This window comes from Coregonus clupeaformis, chromosome 30, assembly GCF_020615455.1.
Source record: "Coregonus clupeaformis isolate EN_2021a chromosome 30, ASM2061545v1, whole genome shotgun sequence".
NCBI lineage: Eukaryota > Metazoa > Chordata > Actinopteri > Salmoniformes > Salmonidae > Coregonus > Coregonus clupeaformis.
This window is the reverse complement of record NC_059221.1, coordinates 25,675,675-25,693,120: the sequence shown is the minus strand read 5'-3', so window position 1 is coordinate 25,693,120 and position 17,446 is coordinate 25,675,675. Positions and strand designations below refer to the sequence as shown.

The following is a 17,446-nucleotide window of genomic DNA, read 5'->3' as shown; positions in this document are numbered from 1 at the left end:
CTAAGACACACAGATACACTAAGACACACTAAGACACACTAAGACACACTAAGACACACTAAGACACACTAAGACACACTAAGACACACTAAGACACACTAAGATACACTAAGACACACTAAGACACACTAAGACACACTAAGACACACTAAGACACACTAAGACACACTAAGACACACTAAGACACACTAAAACACACAGATATCCTAAGACACACTAAGACACACTAAGACACACAGATACACTAAGACACACTAAGACACACTAAGACACATAGATATCCTAAGACACACTAAGACACACAGATACACTAAGACACACAGAGACACACAGATACACTAAGACACACTAAGACACACTAAGACACACTAAGACACACTAAGACACACTAAGACACACTAAGACACACTAAGACACACTAAGACACACTAAGACACACTAAGACACACAGATACACTAAGACACACTAAGACACACTAAGACACACTAAGACACACTAAGATACACTAAGACACACTAAAACACACAGATACACTAAGACACACTAAGACACACTAAGACACACAGATACACTAAGACACACTAAGACACACTAAGACACACTAAGACACACTAAGACACACTAAGACACACTAAGACACACTAAGACACACTAAGACACACAGATACACTAAGACACACTAAGACACACTAAGACACACAGATACACTAAGACACACTAAGATACACAGACACACTAAGACACACTAAAACACACAGATACACTAAGACACACTAAGACACACTAAAACACACAGATACACTAAGACACACTAAGACACACTAAGACACACAGATACACTAAGATACACTAAGACACACAGATACACTAAGACACACTAAGACACACAGATACACTAAGACACACTAAGACACACTAAGACACACAGATACACTAAGACACACTAAGACACACTAAGACACACAGATACACTAAGACACACTAAGACACACAGATACACTAAGACACACTAAGACACACAGATACACTAAGACACACTAAGACACACTAAGACACACAGATACACTAAGACACACTAAGACACACAGATACACTAAGACACACTAAGACACACAGATACACTAAGACACACTAAGACACACTAAGACACACAGATACACTAAGACACACTAAGACACACTAAAACACACAGATACACTAAGACACACTAAGACACACTAAGACACACTAAGACACACAGATACACTAAGACACACTAAAACACACAGATACACTAAGACACACTAAGACACACTAAAACACACAGATACACTAAGAAACACTAAGACACACTAAAACACACAGATACACTAAGACACACTAAGACACACTAAGACACACAGATACACAAAGACACACTAAGACACACAGATACACTAAGACACACTAAGACACACAGATACACTAAGACACACTAAGACACACAGATACAATAAGACACACTAAGACACACTAAGACACACAGATATCCTAAGACACACTAAGACACACAGACACACTAAGACACACTAAGACACACAGATACACTAAGACACACTAAGACACACTAAGACACACTAAGACACACTAAGACACACTAAGACACACTAAGACACACAGATACACTAAGACACACTAAGACACACTAAGACACACTAAGACACACTAAGACACACTAAGACACACTAAGACACACTAAGACACACTAAAACACACAGATATCCTAAGACACACTAAGACACACTAAGACACACAGATACACTAAGACACACTAAGACACACTAAGACACATAGATATCCTAAGACACACTAAGACACACAGATACACTAAGACACACAGAGACACACAGATACACTAAGACACACTAAGACACACTAAGACACACTAAGACACACTAAGACACACTAAGACACACTAAGACACACTAAGATACACTAAGACACACTAAGACACACTAAGACACACAGATACACTAAGACACACTAAGACACACAGATACACTAAGACACACTAAGACACACTAAGACACACTAAGATACACTAAGACACACTAAGACACACTAAGACACACAGATACACTAAGACACACTAAGACACACTAAGACACACTAAGACACACTAAGACACACTAAGACACACTAAGACACACTAAGACACACTAAGACACACAGATACACTAAGACACACTAAGACACACTAAGACACACAGATACACTAAGACACACTAAGACACACTAAGATACACAGATACACTAAGACACACTAAGACACACTAAGACACACTAAGACACACTAAGACACACTAAGACACACTAAGACACACTAAGATACACAGATACACTAAGACACACTAAGACACACTAAGACACACTAAGACACACTAAGACACACAAATACACACTAAGATACCCTAAGACACACTAAGATACACAGATACACTAAGACACACAGATACACTAAGACACACTAAGACACACTAAGACACACTAAGACACACTAAGACACACTAAGACACACTAAGACACACTAAGACACACAGATACACTAAGACACACTAAGACACACTAAGACACACTAAGACACACTAAGACACACTAAGATACCCTAAGACACACAGACACACTAAGACACACTAAGATACACTAAGACACACTAAGACACACTAAGACACACTAAGACACACTAAGACACACTAAGACACACTAAGATACACTAAGACACACTAAGACACACTAAGACACACAGATACACTAAGACACACTAAGACACACTAAGACACACTAAGACACACTAAGACACACTAAGACACACTAAGACACACTAAGACACACTAAGACACACTAAGACACACTAAGACACACATATATCCTAAGACACACTAAGACACACAGATACACTAAGACACACTAAGACACACTAAGACACACAGACACACTAAGACACACTAAGACACACAGATATCCTAAGACACACTAAGACACACAGATACACTAAGACACACTAAGACACACTAAGACACACTAAGACACACTAAGACACACTAAGACACACAGATACACTAAGACACACTAAGACACACTAAGACACACTAAGACACACAGATACACTAAGACACACTAAGACACACTAAGACACACTAAGACACACAGATACACTAAGACACACTAAGACACACTAAGACACACTAAGACACACTAAGACACACAGATACACTAAGACACACTAAGACACACTAAGACACACTAAGACACACTAAGACACACTAAGATACACTAAGACACACTAAGACACACTAAGACACACTAAGACACACAGATACACTAAGACACACAGATACACTAAGACACACTAAGACACACAGATACACTAAGACACACTAAGACACACTAAGACACACTAAGACACACTAAGACACACTAAGACACACTAAGACACACAGATACACTAAGATACACTAAGATACACTAAGACACACTAAGACACACTAAGACACACTAAGACACACAGACACACTAAGACACACTAAGACACACTAAGACACACTAAGACACACTAAGACACACTAAGACACACAGATACACTAAGACACACTAAGACACACTAAGACACACAGATACACTAAGACACACTAAGACACACTAAGACACACAGATACACTAAGACACACTAAGACACACTAAGACACACAGATACACTAAGACACACTAAGACACACTAAGACACACTAAGACACACTAAGACACACTAAGACACACTAAGACACACAGATACACTAAGACACACTAAGACACACTAAGACACACAGATACACTAAGACACACTAAGACACACAGATACACTAAGACACACTAAGACACACTAAGACACACTAAGACACACTAAGACACACTAAGACACACAGATACACTAAGACACACTAAAACACACTAAGACACACAGATACACTAAGACACACTAAGACACACTAAGACACACTAAGACACACTAAGACACACTAAGACACACAGATACCCTAAGACACACTAAAACACACAGATATCCTAAGACACACTAAGACACACTAAGACACACTAAGACACACTAAGACACACTAAGACACACTAAGACACACTAAGACACACAGATACCCTAAGACACACTAAGACACACTAAAACACACAGATATCCTAAGACACACAGATATCCTAAGATACACTAAGACACACTAAAACACACAGATATCCTAAGACACACAGATATCCTAAGATACACTAAGACACACTAAAACACACAGATATCCTAAGACACACAGATATCCTAAGATACACTAAGACACACTAAAACACACAGATATCCTAAGACACACAGATATCCTAAGACACACTAAGACACACTAAGACACACTAAGACACACAGATACCCTAAGACACACTAAGACACACTAAAACACACAGATATCCTAAGACACACAGATATCCTAAGATACACTAAGACACACTAAAACACACAGATATCCTAAGACACACAGATATCCTAAGATACACTAAGACACACTAAAACACACAGATATCCTAAGACACACAGATACCCTAAGACACACTAAAACACACAGATACACTGAGACACACTAAGACACACAGATATCCTAAGACACACAGATACCCTAAGACACACTAAAACACACAGATACCTTAAGACACACTAAAACACACAGATATCCTAAGATACACTAAGACACACTAAAACACACAGATACCCTAAGATACACTAAGACACACTAAGACACACAGATACCCTAAGACACACTAAAACACACAGATACCTTAAGACACACTAAAACACACAGATATCCTAAGACACACAGATACCCTAAGACACACTAAAACACACAGATACCCTAAGACACACTAAGACACACAGATATCCTAAGATACACTAAGACACACAGATACCCTAAGACACACTAAAACACACAGATATCCTAAGATACACTAAGACACACTAAGACACACTAAGACACACTAAAACACACTAAAACACACAGATACCATAAGACACACAGATACCCTAAGACACACTAAAACACACAGATACCCTAAGACACACAGATATCCTAAGACACACTAAGACACACTAAAACACACAGATACCCTAAGACACACAGATACCCTAAGACACACTAAAACACACAGATACCCTAAGACACACTAAGACACACTAAAACACACAGATACCCTAAGACACACAGATATCCTAAGACACACTAAGACACACTAAAACACACAGATATCCTAAGACACACTAAGACACACTAAAACACACATATATCCTAAGACACACTAAGACACACAGATATCCTAAGACACACTAAGACACACAGATACACTAAGACACACTAAGACACACTAAAACACACAGATATCCTAAGACACACTAAGACACACAGATACACTAAGACACACTAAGACACACTAAAACACACAGATACACTAAGACACACTAAGACACACTAAAACACACAGATATCCTAAGACACACTAAGACACACAGATACACTAAGACACACTAAGACACACTAAAACACACAGATACACTAAGACACACTAAGACACACAGATATCCTAAGACACACTAAGACACACAGATACACTAAGACACACTAAGACACACTAAAACATACAGATATCCTAAGACACACTAAGACACACAGATATCCTAAGACACACTAAGACACACAGATACACTAAGACACACTAAGACACACTAAAACACACAGATATCCTAAGACACACTAAGACACACTAAAACACACAGATACACTAAGACACACTAAAACACACAGATACACTAAGACACACTAAGACACACAGATACCCTAAGACATCCTAAGACACACTAAGACACACAGATACACTAAGACACACTAAGACACACAGATACACTAAGACACACTAAAACACACAGATATCCTAAGACACACTAAGACACACAGATATCCTAAGACACACTAAGACACACAGATATCCTAAGACACACTAAGACACACAGATATCCTAAGACACACTAAGACACACTAAAACACACAGATACCCTAAGACACACTAAGACACACTAAAACACACAGATACACTAAGACACACTAAGACACACAGATACACTAAGACACACTAAGACACACAGATACACTAAGACACACTAAAACACACAGATATCTTAAGACACACTAAGACAGACAGATATCCTAAGACACACTAAAACACACAGATATCCTAAGACACACTAAAACACACAGATATCCTAAGACACACTAAGACACACAGATATCCTAAGACACACTAAGACACACTAAGACACACAGATACCCTAAGACACACAGATATCCTAAGACACACTAAGACACACAGATACCCTAAGACACACTAAAACACACTAAGACACACAGATACCCTAAGACACACTAAGACACACTAAGACACACAGATATCCTAAGACACACTAAGACACACAGATATCCTAAGACACACTAAGACACACAGATATCCTAAGACACACTAAGACACACAGATATCCTAAGACACACTAAGACACACTAAGACACACAGATACCCTAAGACACACATATACCCTAAGACACACTAAGACACACAGATATCCTAAGACACACTAAGACACACTAAGACACACAGATACCCTAAGACACACTAAGACACACATATACCCTAAGACACACTAAGACACACAGATATCCTAAGACACACTAAAACACACAGATATCCTAAGACACACTAAAACACACAGATATCATAAGAGACACTAAGACACACTAAAACACACAGATACCCTAAGACACACTAAGACACACTAAGCCTTCCCATCTTCCTGTCCTTTCCCAGGTATGTTCATTCATTCAGCAGCACTGGTCACCAGCTGTGGGCTGGCTATAACCTTGTCTAGTCCCTAACCTTAACCCCAGCTATAACCTTGTGTCTCTAACCTTAACCCCAGCTATAACCTTGTCTAGTCCCTAACCTTAACCCCAGCTATAACCTTGTGTCTCTAACCTTAACCCCAGCTATAACCTTGTCTAGTCCCTAACCTTAACCCCAGCTATAACCTTGTGTCTCTAACCTTAACCCCAGCTATAACCTTGTCTAGTCCCTAACCTTAACCCCAGCTATAACCTTGTCTAGTCTCTAACCTTAACCCCAGCTATAACCTTGTCTAGTCCCTAACCTTAACCCCAGCTATAACCTTGTGTCTCGTCCCATACCAATGACTGTTCCCATCTCTGTTCCCCAGGAATGGCTGTTCCCCTCTCTGTTCCCCAGGAATGACTGTTCCCATGTCTCCTCCCCAGGAATGACTGTTCCCCTCTCTGTTCCCCAGGAATGGCTGTTTCCCTCTCTGTTCCCCGGGAATGACTGTTCCACTCTCTGTTCCCCAGGAATGACTGTTCCACTCTCTGTTCTTCAAGAATGACTGTTCCCGTCTCTGTTCCCCGGGAATGACTGTTCCCCTCTCTGTTCTTCAAGAATGGCTGTGTCCCTCTCTGTTCCCCAGGAATGACTGTTCCCTCTCTGTCCCCCTCTCTGTTCCCCTCTCTGTCCCCCTCTCTGTCCCCTCTCTGTTCCCCTCTCTGTTCCCCTCTCTGTTCCCTCTCTGTCCCCCTCTCTGTCCCCTCTCTGTTCCCCTCTCTGTCCCCTCTCTGTCCCCTCTCTGTTCCCCTCTCTGTCCCCTCTCTGTTCCCCTCTCTGTTCCCCTCTCTGTTCCCCTCTCTGTCCCCCTCTCTGTTCCCCTCTCTGTTCCCCTCTCTGTTCCCTCTCTGTTCCCCTCTCTGTTCCCCTCTCTGTTCCCTCTCTGTTCCCCTCTCTGTCCCCTCTCTGTTCCCCTCTCTGTTCCCTCTCTGTTCCCCTCTCTGTTCCCCTCTCTGTTCCCCTCTCTGTTCCCCTCTCTGTCCCCTCTCTGTTCCCCTCTCTGTTCCCCTCTCTGTTCCCCTCTCTGTTCCCCTCTCTGTTCTTCAAGAATGACTGTTCCCGTCTCTGTTCCCCGGGAATGACTGTCCCCTCTCTGTTCCCCTCTCTGTCCCCTCTCTGTTCCCTCTCTGTTCCCCTCTCTGTTCCCCTCTCTGTCCCCTCTCTGTTCCCCTCTCTGTTCCCCTCTCTGTCCCCTCTCTGTTCCCTCTCTGTTCCCCTCTCTGTTCCCCTCTCTGTCCCCCTCTCTGTTCCCCTCTCTGTCCCCCTCTCTGTCCCCTCTCTGTCCCCCTCTCCATCCCCTCTCTGTTCCCCTCTCTGTCCCCTCTCTGTCCCCTCTCTGTTCCCCTCTCTGTTCCCTCTCTGTCCCCTCTCTGTCCCCTCTCTGTTCCCCTCTCTGTTCCCCTCTCTGTCCCCTCTCCATCCCCTCTCTGTTCCCCTCTCTGTCCCCTCTCTGTTCCCTCTCTGTCCCCTCTCTGTCCCCTCTCCATCCCCTCTCTGTTCCCCTCTCTGTCCCCTCTCTGTCCCCTCTCTGTTCCCCTCTCTGTTCCCTCTCTGTTCCCCTCTCTGTCCCCTCTCTGTTCCCCTCTCTGTTCCCCTCTCTGTCCCCCTCTCTGTTCCCCTCTCTGTTCCCCTCTCTGTTCCCCAGGCACTAAGTCTGACTGTGTCTTCCTCTCTGTCTCTCTCCTCCAGGCATGCGTCCCTTCATCCCAGACAAGGACGTGGGCGTCTTCGAGAGCTTCCTAGAAGGCATCGGGATCCGGGAGGGGGGCATTCTGACGGACAGCTTTGGCCGGATCAAACGGAGCATGAGCAGTACGGCGGCAACGGCCGTGCGGGGTTACGACAGTTGGTCACTCCCCTCGGGCTCACAGGACTTCAACCGCAGGATCAGTGACATCACACACGACATCGAGGCCCTGGGGTTCCAACATGAACAGGGGGGGTGGCAGGGAGAGCAGGGGGGGTGGCAGGGAGAGCAGGGGGGTGGCAGGGAGAGCAGGGGGGGTGTCAGGGAGACATTGAGGAGGAGGATTATTATCTGTGAGGAGGAGATGGGGTCATTGTGGAACAGAAATGTAGTCACAATATCATGACACCACACACACACACACACACACAAGAGACTGAGAGTAGCACAGGGTCAGCCACAGGGTCAGCCACAGGGTCAGCCACAGCGTTTGGAGATTAAATGCCTTGTGCAAGGGCACAACGGCAGTAGATGGCACCTGAGTCGTAAGGCTGAGGGGCCATCTTTTCGTTTCCATATCAGCAGCTTAACTCTCATTGAGGACGTAGTGAATCACCAAATGAGTGTTAAACATTCCTTTGTCCCTCTAACTCATTTAGTCGTAGGGCTCTGGTCAAAAGTAGTGCACTATGTAGGGTATAGGGTGCCATTTGGGTCGCACCCCTAAGCTTTTATCCCTGTGTAATCCTCATACATTCACAAAAAAAGGTGCTATCTAGAACCTAAAAGGGTTCTTTGGCTGTCTTCATAGGAGAACCCTTTGAAGAACCCTTTTTGGTTCCAGGTAGAGCCCTTTTTGGTTCCAGGTAGAACCCTTTCCACAGAGGGTTCTCCTATGGGGACAGCCGAATAATCCTTTTGGAACCCTTTTTTCTAAGACTGTAGCGACCGCTGCCTGGTTCTGTTGACAAACAGGGGTACGTCCCAAATGGCACCATATCCCCTATATATGTGCAGTGCACTACTTTTGACCAGAGTCCTATGGGTCCTGGTCAAAAGTAGTGCACGATGAAGGGAATAGGGTGCCATTTGGGACGCATACAAGCACTTTGCATCAACATGCCTTTGGATTCAACTCATTTACATGCTATTTGCATCCTGGTTTTGGCCCACGACTACCATTAATGAATAACAAGGGAGAGAGAGAGAGAGAGAGAGAGAGAGAGAGAGAGAGAGAGATAAGGTAGGGGTGTCATTAAGACAGTGGTCTAGGATCTCCATGCTTCTGTAGAGGGAGAGAAGGAGAGGGAAAGAGAGGGGGAGAGAGGGAGAGGGGGTGAGAGGGAGAGGGGGCGAGAAGGAGGGGGGGTGTCATGAAACCAGTGGCCTAGGAGAGAGAGGGGGGATGATCAGTGAGAGAGAGAGAGGGGGGATGATCAGTGAGAGAGAGAGAGGGGGATGATCAGTGAGAGAGAGAGAGGGGGATGATCAGTGATAGAGACATGGTGATGATCAGTGATAGAGACATGGTGATGATCAGTGATAGAGACATGGTGATGATCAGTGATAGAGACAGGGGGATGATCAGTGATAGAGACATGGTGATGATCAGTGATAGAGACGGGGGGATGATCAGTGATAGAGACGGGGTGATGATCAGTGATAGAGACGGGGTGATGATCAGTGATAGAGACATGGTGATGATCAGTGATAGAGACATGGTGATGATCAGAGATAGAGACATGGTGATTATCAGAGATAGAGACATGGTGATGATCAGTGATAGAGACGGGGGGATGATCAGTGATAGAGACAGGGGGATGATCAGTGATAGAGACGGGGTGATGATCAGTGATAGAGACATGGTGATGATCAGTGATAGAGACATGGTGATGATCAGTGATAGAGACGGGGATGCTCAGTGATAGAGACATGTTGAGGATCAGTGATAGAGACATGGTGATGATCAGTGATAGAGACAGGGGGATGATCAGTGATAGAGACAGGGTGATGATCAGTGATAGAGACAGGGTGATGATCAGTGATAGAGACAGGGTGAGGATCAGTGATAGAGACATGGTGATGATCAGTGATAGAGACAGGGGGATGATCAGTGATAGAGACGGGAGGATGATCAGTGATAGAGACGGGGTGATGATCAGTGATAGAGACGGGGTGATGATCAGTGATAGAGACGGGAGGATGATCAGTGATAGAGACATGGTGATGATCAGTGATAGAGACAGGGGGATGATCAGTGATAGAGACATGGTGATGATCAGTGATAGAGACTGGGTGATGATCAGTGATAGAGACGGGGGGATGATCAGTGATAGAGACTGGGTGTTGATAAGAGAAGGAGGACAGTGATAGTCAGAGAAATATAGGTTACGTCCCAAATTGTACCCTATTCCCTAAATAGTGCACTACTTTTGACCAGGGCTCTCACTATAGGAAAAGGGTGCCATTTTGGACGGAGGCTCAAAGAGGGATGATATCTCTCTGCTGCACATGAATCTGAAGCAGCAAGCTGCATGACACACAAACACACCCCCAGGCCCATTCTGCCTGGCTTCCTAGCTGGGGTGCATAATTCCAGTCCAGATTATGTAGAATCCAGCACTGCTCTGCTGACATTCTCAATTGTGGCAAACCCTACACACGCACACACGCACACTTACACACGCACACACACATTTACACACAAAGTCTCCCTGGTGGCACAGCTGACCTTCCCAGAATCCCTAGCTTCTGCCCCATGGCCACAGACACTGCCAGTGTATGTGTGTGCTTATGTGTGTGCCTGTCTGTGTGACTGCACAGCCTATGATCACCAAGGGTTGCCCGTGCCCAGAACACCTCCCTGCCTGATCTGGTGTCCTAGTCCAGAGACACGGCAAGCTGGGCTTTGTGTGCACTGGGGACACAGAGAGATCAAATAAGAGACAGAACTCATGTTGGTTGTTTGGATGTTTTTCTCACCATGTTTCTGATGATTGGTAACACAACGGGCAGCTTGAGTAGAAGTTAATATTACATTTTGCAATAAAGAATGTTTTAGTAAAGATATTTAAAAGCCAGTTTTTGTGTAAAATGGTGTATTAAGGATTTAAAATAATGTGCGTGTGTGTGTGTCCGAGGACAAAGTATCATTGCAGAAATTAATCAACAACGGATTTTGCGGATTATCTCTCCACTTTATCATTTCCCACGGTTTATCATCCTCGAATAATGTTGCGTAGTATCTGTCACAGATATCTCAATAGTCTATGTAGGCTTAATTATCCCTAGCCCTTCATGCATTTGTCCTTAATAACACAGATATTACGAAATTATTATAGGATTACTGAGAAAAGAGCTTGTATTGTCAAATGTAATAGCCTATATGCTACTGAGCTGCAGTTCATTATTCGCATCCATTAGAAAGCTATTAATTGTCTCTTTTCTCAAATTGTCTCAAACATTTTGACATCTTGCGCTCAGGGGGGAAAAACATTTGAAACGGGGGTTTCATTACAAAAGCAAGACAGACCAATCAGCTTTCACCGTGTTCAATACGTTTTAAGATATTAGTCGCTGCTGTCCAATGGACACCGTAGGGGGGCGTGAACCGGTTCTCTCTCCGGCGGGTGGGATGCCTTGACAGCTTGCGATCATTTCACTCGAGAATGGCGGCTGCCGCCTGCAGTACGTCCAAACCGCGTAAAGAACACCTGAGGAAAAGTAGGGATTCTCGGAGGAGACAAGCAGCTCTTTTATTCCTTAGTAACATTTCTCTAGACGGACGGCCGGTTCAACCGTTAGACCATGGATACCGAGACCCCCATCGCCGAGACGGCGAGTTCCTGGTGGCCGATATCGGAGCGACAGTGGCCGGGATGTCAACGGGATCTAGTAGTAGCTATGGGACCTTCGGGAACCTACCAACGTCTGTGAGCTGTGGGGCCGTTGGGAACGTTAGCCCCGTACCGAGACTCGGGGTGATCACTGTCCCGCCCGTCCTCGTACTGCCTTCGGACTCGTTCAATGATGGGACCACGGAGGTATTTCTGGAGAGGCGAGGAGGCTCGTTTTCCTCGCAGGGAAACCTCCTCTCTCCCTCGGGTCTCCTTACTACTCCACTCGGACCGCGGAAGTCGTCCACATTGCTGTCAGTTCAGAGTTGTAATTCGGTGACTTCGGAATCTGGACGGTGGTGAGTTTATTGCTGTGTAATTCGTGTCCTGGAGGCATAGTTTTCTGTGATAACTGTGTGTCTGGCATCGTTTGTGAGCGCACCTCACTCCAACTCCTTCCTGGCTGTATCCCTCATCTTGTCATTTCAACTGTGTCCACGTGTGAGTGAGTCTTGATACATGATCAGAGCTTTGATGCGAAGTCACTTTATCCACACAACTAACATCAGTTGGTTATATTGTCTCATTTTAACTCGCTGTGTTACGTTGTTATGAGGCTATCATGTAACAAGCAACCATCCAGGTCAGTTCAGCTGAAAGAAGCCCTGTATCTGGGCAATACATTTTACATTTTAGTCACACAATACAGTGCTGAGTTTAATTTCTTGCTTTAAAAGTGTAGTTACGCAACTGTAATTTCCTCTACAAAGGGTAACTGGTGGATTGGCTGCTTATTATTTTGATTGTGGTAGATTAGGAACAAGTTACGACTTGTACCATGTGAATAGCAATTGCAGTAGGCTAAATGATAATAACAAAGCGCAGCAGCCAGGTCATCTTCCGTTACTCAAAAGAAGCCCTGCATTAGGTTAATCACTACTTCATAAATCATATCAAATCAAGCTTTATTTCTATAGCACATTTCAGACATGGATGCAACGCAAAGTGCTACACTGATTTCTTTTTTTCTAAACAATGAAAATAAAAACATAGATATTTACGAGGATAAAAAAACAAAAGAATAACAATAAAAACTGAAAGACTAGTAAAATAATTAGCCATGGTCAAATCAAATCAAAACGTATTTGCCACATGTGCAGAATACAACAGGTGTAGACATTACAGTGAAATGCTTCCTTACAAGCCCTTAACCAACAATGCAGTTTTAAGAAAAAAATGCAAATAGTCCGGGTAGCCATGATTAGCTGTTCAGGAGTCTTATGGCTTGGGGGTAGAAGCTGTTGAGAAGCCTTTTGGACCTAGACTTGGCGCTCCGGTACCGCTTGCTGTGCGGTAGCAGAGAGAACAGTCTATGACTAGGGAGTCTTTGACAATTTTTAGGGCCTTCCTCTGACACCGCCTGGTATAGAGGTCCTGGATGGCAGGAAGCTTGGCCCCAGTGATGTACTGGGCCGTACGCACTACCCTCTGTAGTGCCTTGCGGTCGGAGGCCGAGCAGTTGCCATAGCAGGCAGTGATGCAACCAGTCAGGATGCTCTCGATGGTGCAGCTGTATAACTTTTTGAGGATCTGAGGACCCATGCCAAATCTTTTCAGTCTCCTGAGGGGGAATAGGCTTTGTCGTGCCCTCTTCACGACTGTCTTGGTGTGTTTGGACCATGATAGTTCGTTGGTGATGTGGACACCAAGGAACTTGACGCTCTCAACCTGTTCCACTACAGCCCCGTCGATGAGAATGGGGGGCGTGCTCAGTCCTCTTTTTTATCCCCCCTGTAGTCCACAATCATCTCCTTTGTCTTGGTCACGTTGAGGGAGAGGTTGTTGTCCTCGCACCACACGGTCAACAGCCATTTTCTCTACAAAACTCTACTGTATTGTTATAGCCTGCAGTCTATTCTACTAAAGGTGATTGTGGTGGATTGTCTGTTCATTAAAACAAATAGGCACAAGTTACTGTGAAAAGCAATAGTTTAACCCCCCCCCCACACACACACACACTGATTAGACACACACACACACACACACACTGATTAGACACACACACACACACACACACTTATTAGACTAGGGGGTGGAAATGTTGACGTTATGTGGAGTCTACAGTTTATAGGGGCTTCTAGAATATGCCAACTTTGCCCTATCCATGCAGGGGTTTTGTCAGGTGACTTGTATCACTACATCACCATTAGGGAGGTTAGGTTGTGTGCTTTTAAAGCAGAGTCAGTGTAATATGAAGTACTGTTATTCTGTTAATCTGAATTAATGACACGGCTGACTGACTAGGCTGTGTGTTCGTTTACAAACCACGCTGTGCAGCTTGGCAACTATCAGTATACCATTTAGTGGGGCGCCACAGAATATGACAAAACAGGCTTGGTCGTATACCCAATATACCGTATACCTGGGTAGTTTGAAAAAAATATATAATATATATATATATATAGCTACAGCATTTGGTTTGTTTAACTTACTACTAGCTAAGTGGCTAGACGTCAAGACCAAGCTTCTTAGTTACAGCAGAGACAATCAATCCCCTCCAGGATCAACATCCCTGCTGCCTAAATTTGTTTCAATAAGAAAAAAAGGAAAAGTGCCCCTTTGTGTACGCTGCCGGTAATACCGTAAACCCCGGTATGGTACAGGAAAAGCTGCCGGTAATACCGTAAACCCCGGTATGGTACAGGAACAGTATGAAGCAGGGTTTCCGTCAGGAAAATGTGGCGCAGGACAACGTGACCGGGAACATTTTAATTTATCGGCCATTTAAGACATTTACCAGACCCATATGCATTGGGTACATAACCCATTAGGGCGTCCAACCACGGTGCTCAGTGATGAATCACGCTTCACTATCTGGCAGTCCGACGGACAAATCTGGGTTTGGCAGATGACAGGAGAAGGCTACCTGCCCTACAGCATAGTGTAAAAGCTTGGTGGAGGAGGAATTATGGTCTGGGGCTGTTTTTCATGGTTCGGGTTAGGCCCCTTAGTGCCAGTGAAGGGAAATCTTAACGCTACAGCATACAATGACATTCTAGACGATTCTATGCTTGCAACTTTGAGGCAACGGCTTGGGGAAGGCCCTTTCCTGTTTCAGCATGAAGATGCCCCCGTGCACAAAGCGAGGTCCATGCAGAAATTATTTGTCGAGATCAGTGTGGAAGAACTTGACTGGCCTGCACAGGGCTCTGACCTCAACCCCATCGAACACATTTGGGATGAATTGGAAAGCCGACTGTGAGCCAGGCCTAATCACCCAACATCAGTGCCCAACCTCACTGATGCTCTTGTGGCTGAATGGAAGCAAGTCCCCGCAGCAATGTTCCAACATCTAGTGGAAAGCCTTCCCAGAAGAGTGGAGGCTGTTATAGCAGCAAAGGGGGGACGAACTCCATATTAATGCCCATGATTTTGGAATGAGATGTTCGATTTCACAACATATTAAGTGTGTCCTCAGGCCTCTATTGTACTAACACATATCTGTGTGTATAGTGCGTATGTTATCGTGTGTTTGTATGCATGTGTCTGTGTCTATGTTTGTGTTGCTTCACAGTCCCCGCTGTTCCATGAGGTGTATTTTTATCTGTTTATTAATTCAAATTTTACTGCTGGCATGAGTTACTTGATGTGGAATGGAGTTTCATGTAGTCATGGCTCTATGTAGTACTGTGCGCCTCCCATAGTCTGTTCTTGACTTGTGGACTGTGAAGAGACCTCTGGTGGCATGTCTTGTGGGGTATGCATGGGTGTCCGAGCTGTGTGCCAGTAGTTCAAACAGACAGCTCGGTGCATTCAACATGTCAATACCTCTCACAAATACAAGTAATGATGAAGTCAATCTCTCCTCCACTTTGAGCCAGGAGAGATTGACATGCAAATTAATGTTAGCGCTCTGTGTACATCCAAGGGTCAGCCGTGCTGCCCTGTTCTGAGCCAATTGCAATTTTCCTAAGTCCGTCTGTGGCACCTGACCACACAACTGAACAGTAGTCTAGGTGTGACAAAACCAGGGCCTGTAGGACCTGCCTTGTTGATAGTGCTGTTAAGAATTTATTTTATTATAGACAGACTTCTCCCCATCCTAGCTACTGTTGTATCAATATGTTTTGACCATGACAGTTTACAATCCAGGGTTACTCCAAGCAATTTAGTCTCCTCAACTTGCTCAATTTCCACATTATTCATTACAAGATTTAGTTGAGGTTTAGGGTTTAGTAAATGATTTGTCCCAAATACAATGCTTTTAGTTTTGGAAATATTTGGGACTAACTTATTCCTTGCCACCTATTCCGAAACTAACTGCAACTCTTTGTTAAGTGTTGCAGTCATTTCAGTCGCTGTAGTAGCTGACGTGTATAGTGTTGAGTCATCCGCATACATAGACACACTGGCTTTACTCAAATTCCTGATTCTACCTGGATTATGTTGGAGAGGCTTCCATTAAAGAACACCCTCTGTGTTCTGTTAGACAGGTAACTCTTTATCCACATTATAGCAGGGGGTGTAAAGCCATAACACATATGTTTTTCCAGCAACAGACTGTGATCGATAATGTCAAAAGCCGCACTGAAGTCTAACAAAACAGCCCCCACAATCTTTTTATCATCAATTTCTCTCAGCCAATCATCAGTAATTTGTGTAAGTGCTGTGCTTGTTGAATGTCCTTCCCTAAAAGCGTGCTGAAAGTCTGTTGTCAATTTGTTTACTGTAAAATAGCATTTTATCTGGTGAAACACCATTAGCTGTTTGAAATATCCCAGTACAGTTACTTAATGATTTTGTAGTCATTACTCAAACTGATAGTCACTGTAGGCAGCCCAGATTTGAGTTCTATCAGCAAATAATAATAATAAAAAATAACGCCCCAGTATAATTTCCCAGTGTGGCTTGCCTTTTCGAGTGAATTGTAGAGTTACCACCCATGACTGT

General features: G+C 44.1%; 2 protein-coding genes across 2 annotated transcripts in view; both read left to right on the top strand.

Moving 5' to 3' along the window:
* ccm2l (CCM2 like scaffold protein) overlaps positions 1-9,066 on the top strand; it is a 63,485-nt gene extending 54,419 nt beyond the window's left edge. Inside the window, exon 12 of the mRNA XM_041857836.2 lies at positions 8,663-9,066. Within this exon, the coding sequence (XP_041713770.2) occupies positions 8,663-9,066 (404 nt within the window). The remainder of the gene's footprint in view (positions 1-8,662) is intronic.
* Positions 9,067-12,328: 3,262 nt separating this feature from the next.
* Positions 12,329-17,446, top strand: part of LOC121546591 (CDK5 and ABL1 enzyme substrate 2-like) — a 100,034-nt gene continuing 94,916 nt past the window's right edge. Inside the window, exon 1 of the mRNA XM_041857835.2 lies at positions 12,329-12,855. Coding sequence (XP_041713769.1) covers positions 12,329-12,855 — 527 coding nt within the window. The remainder of the gene's footprint in view (positions 12,856-17,446) is intronic.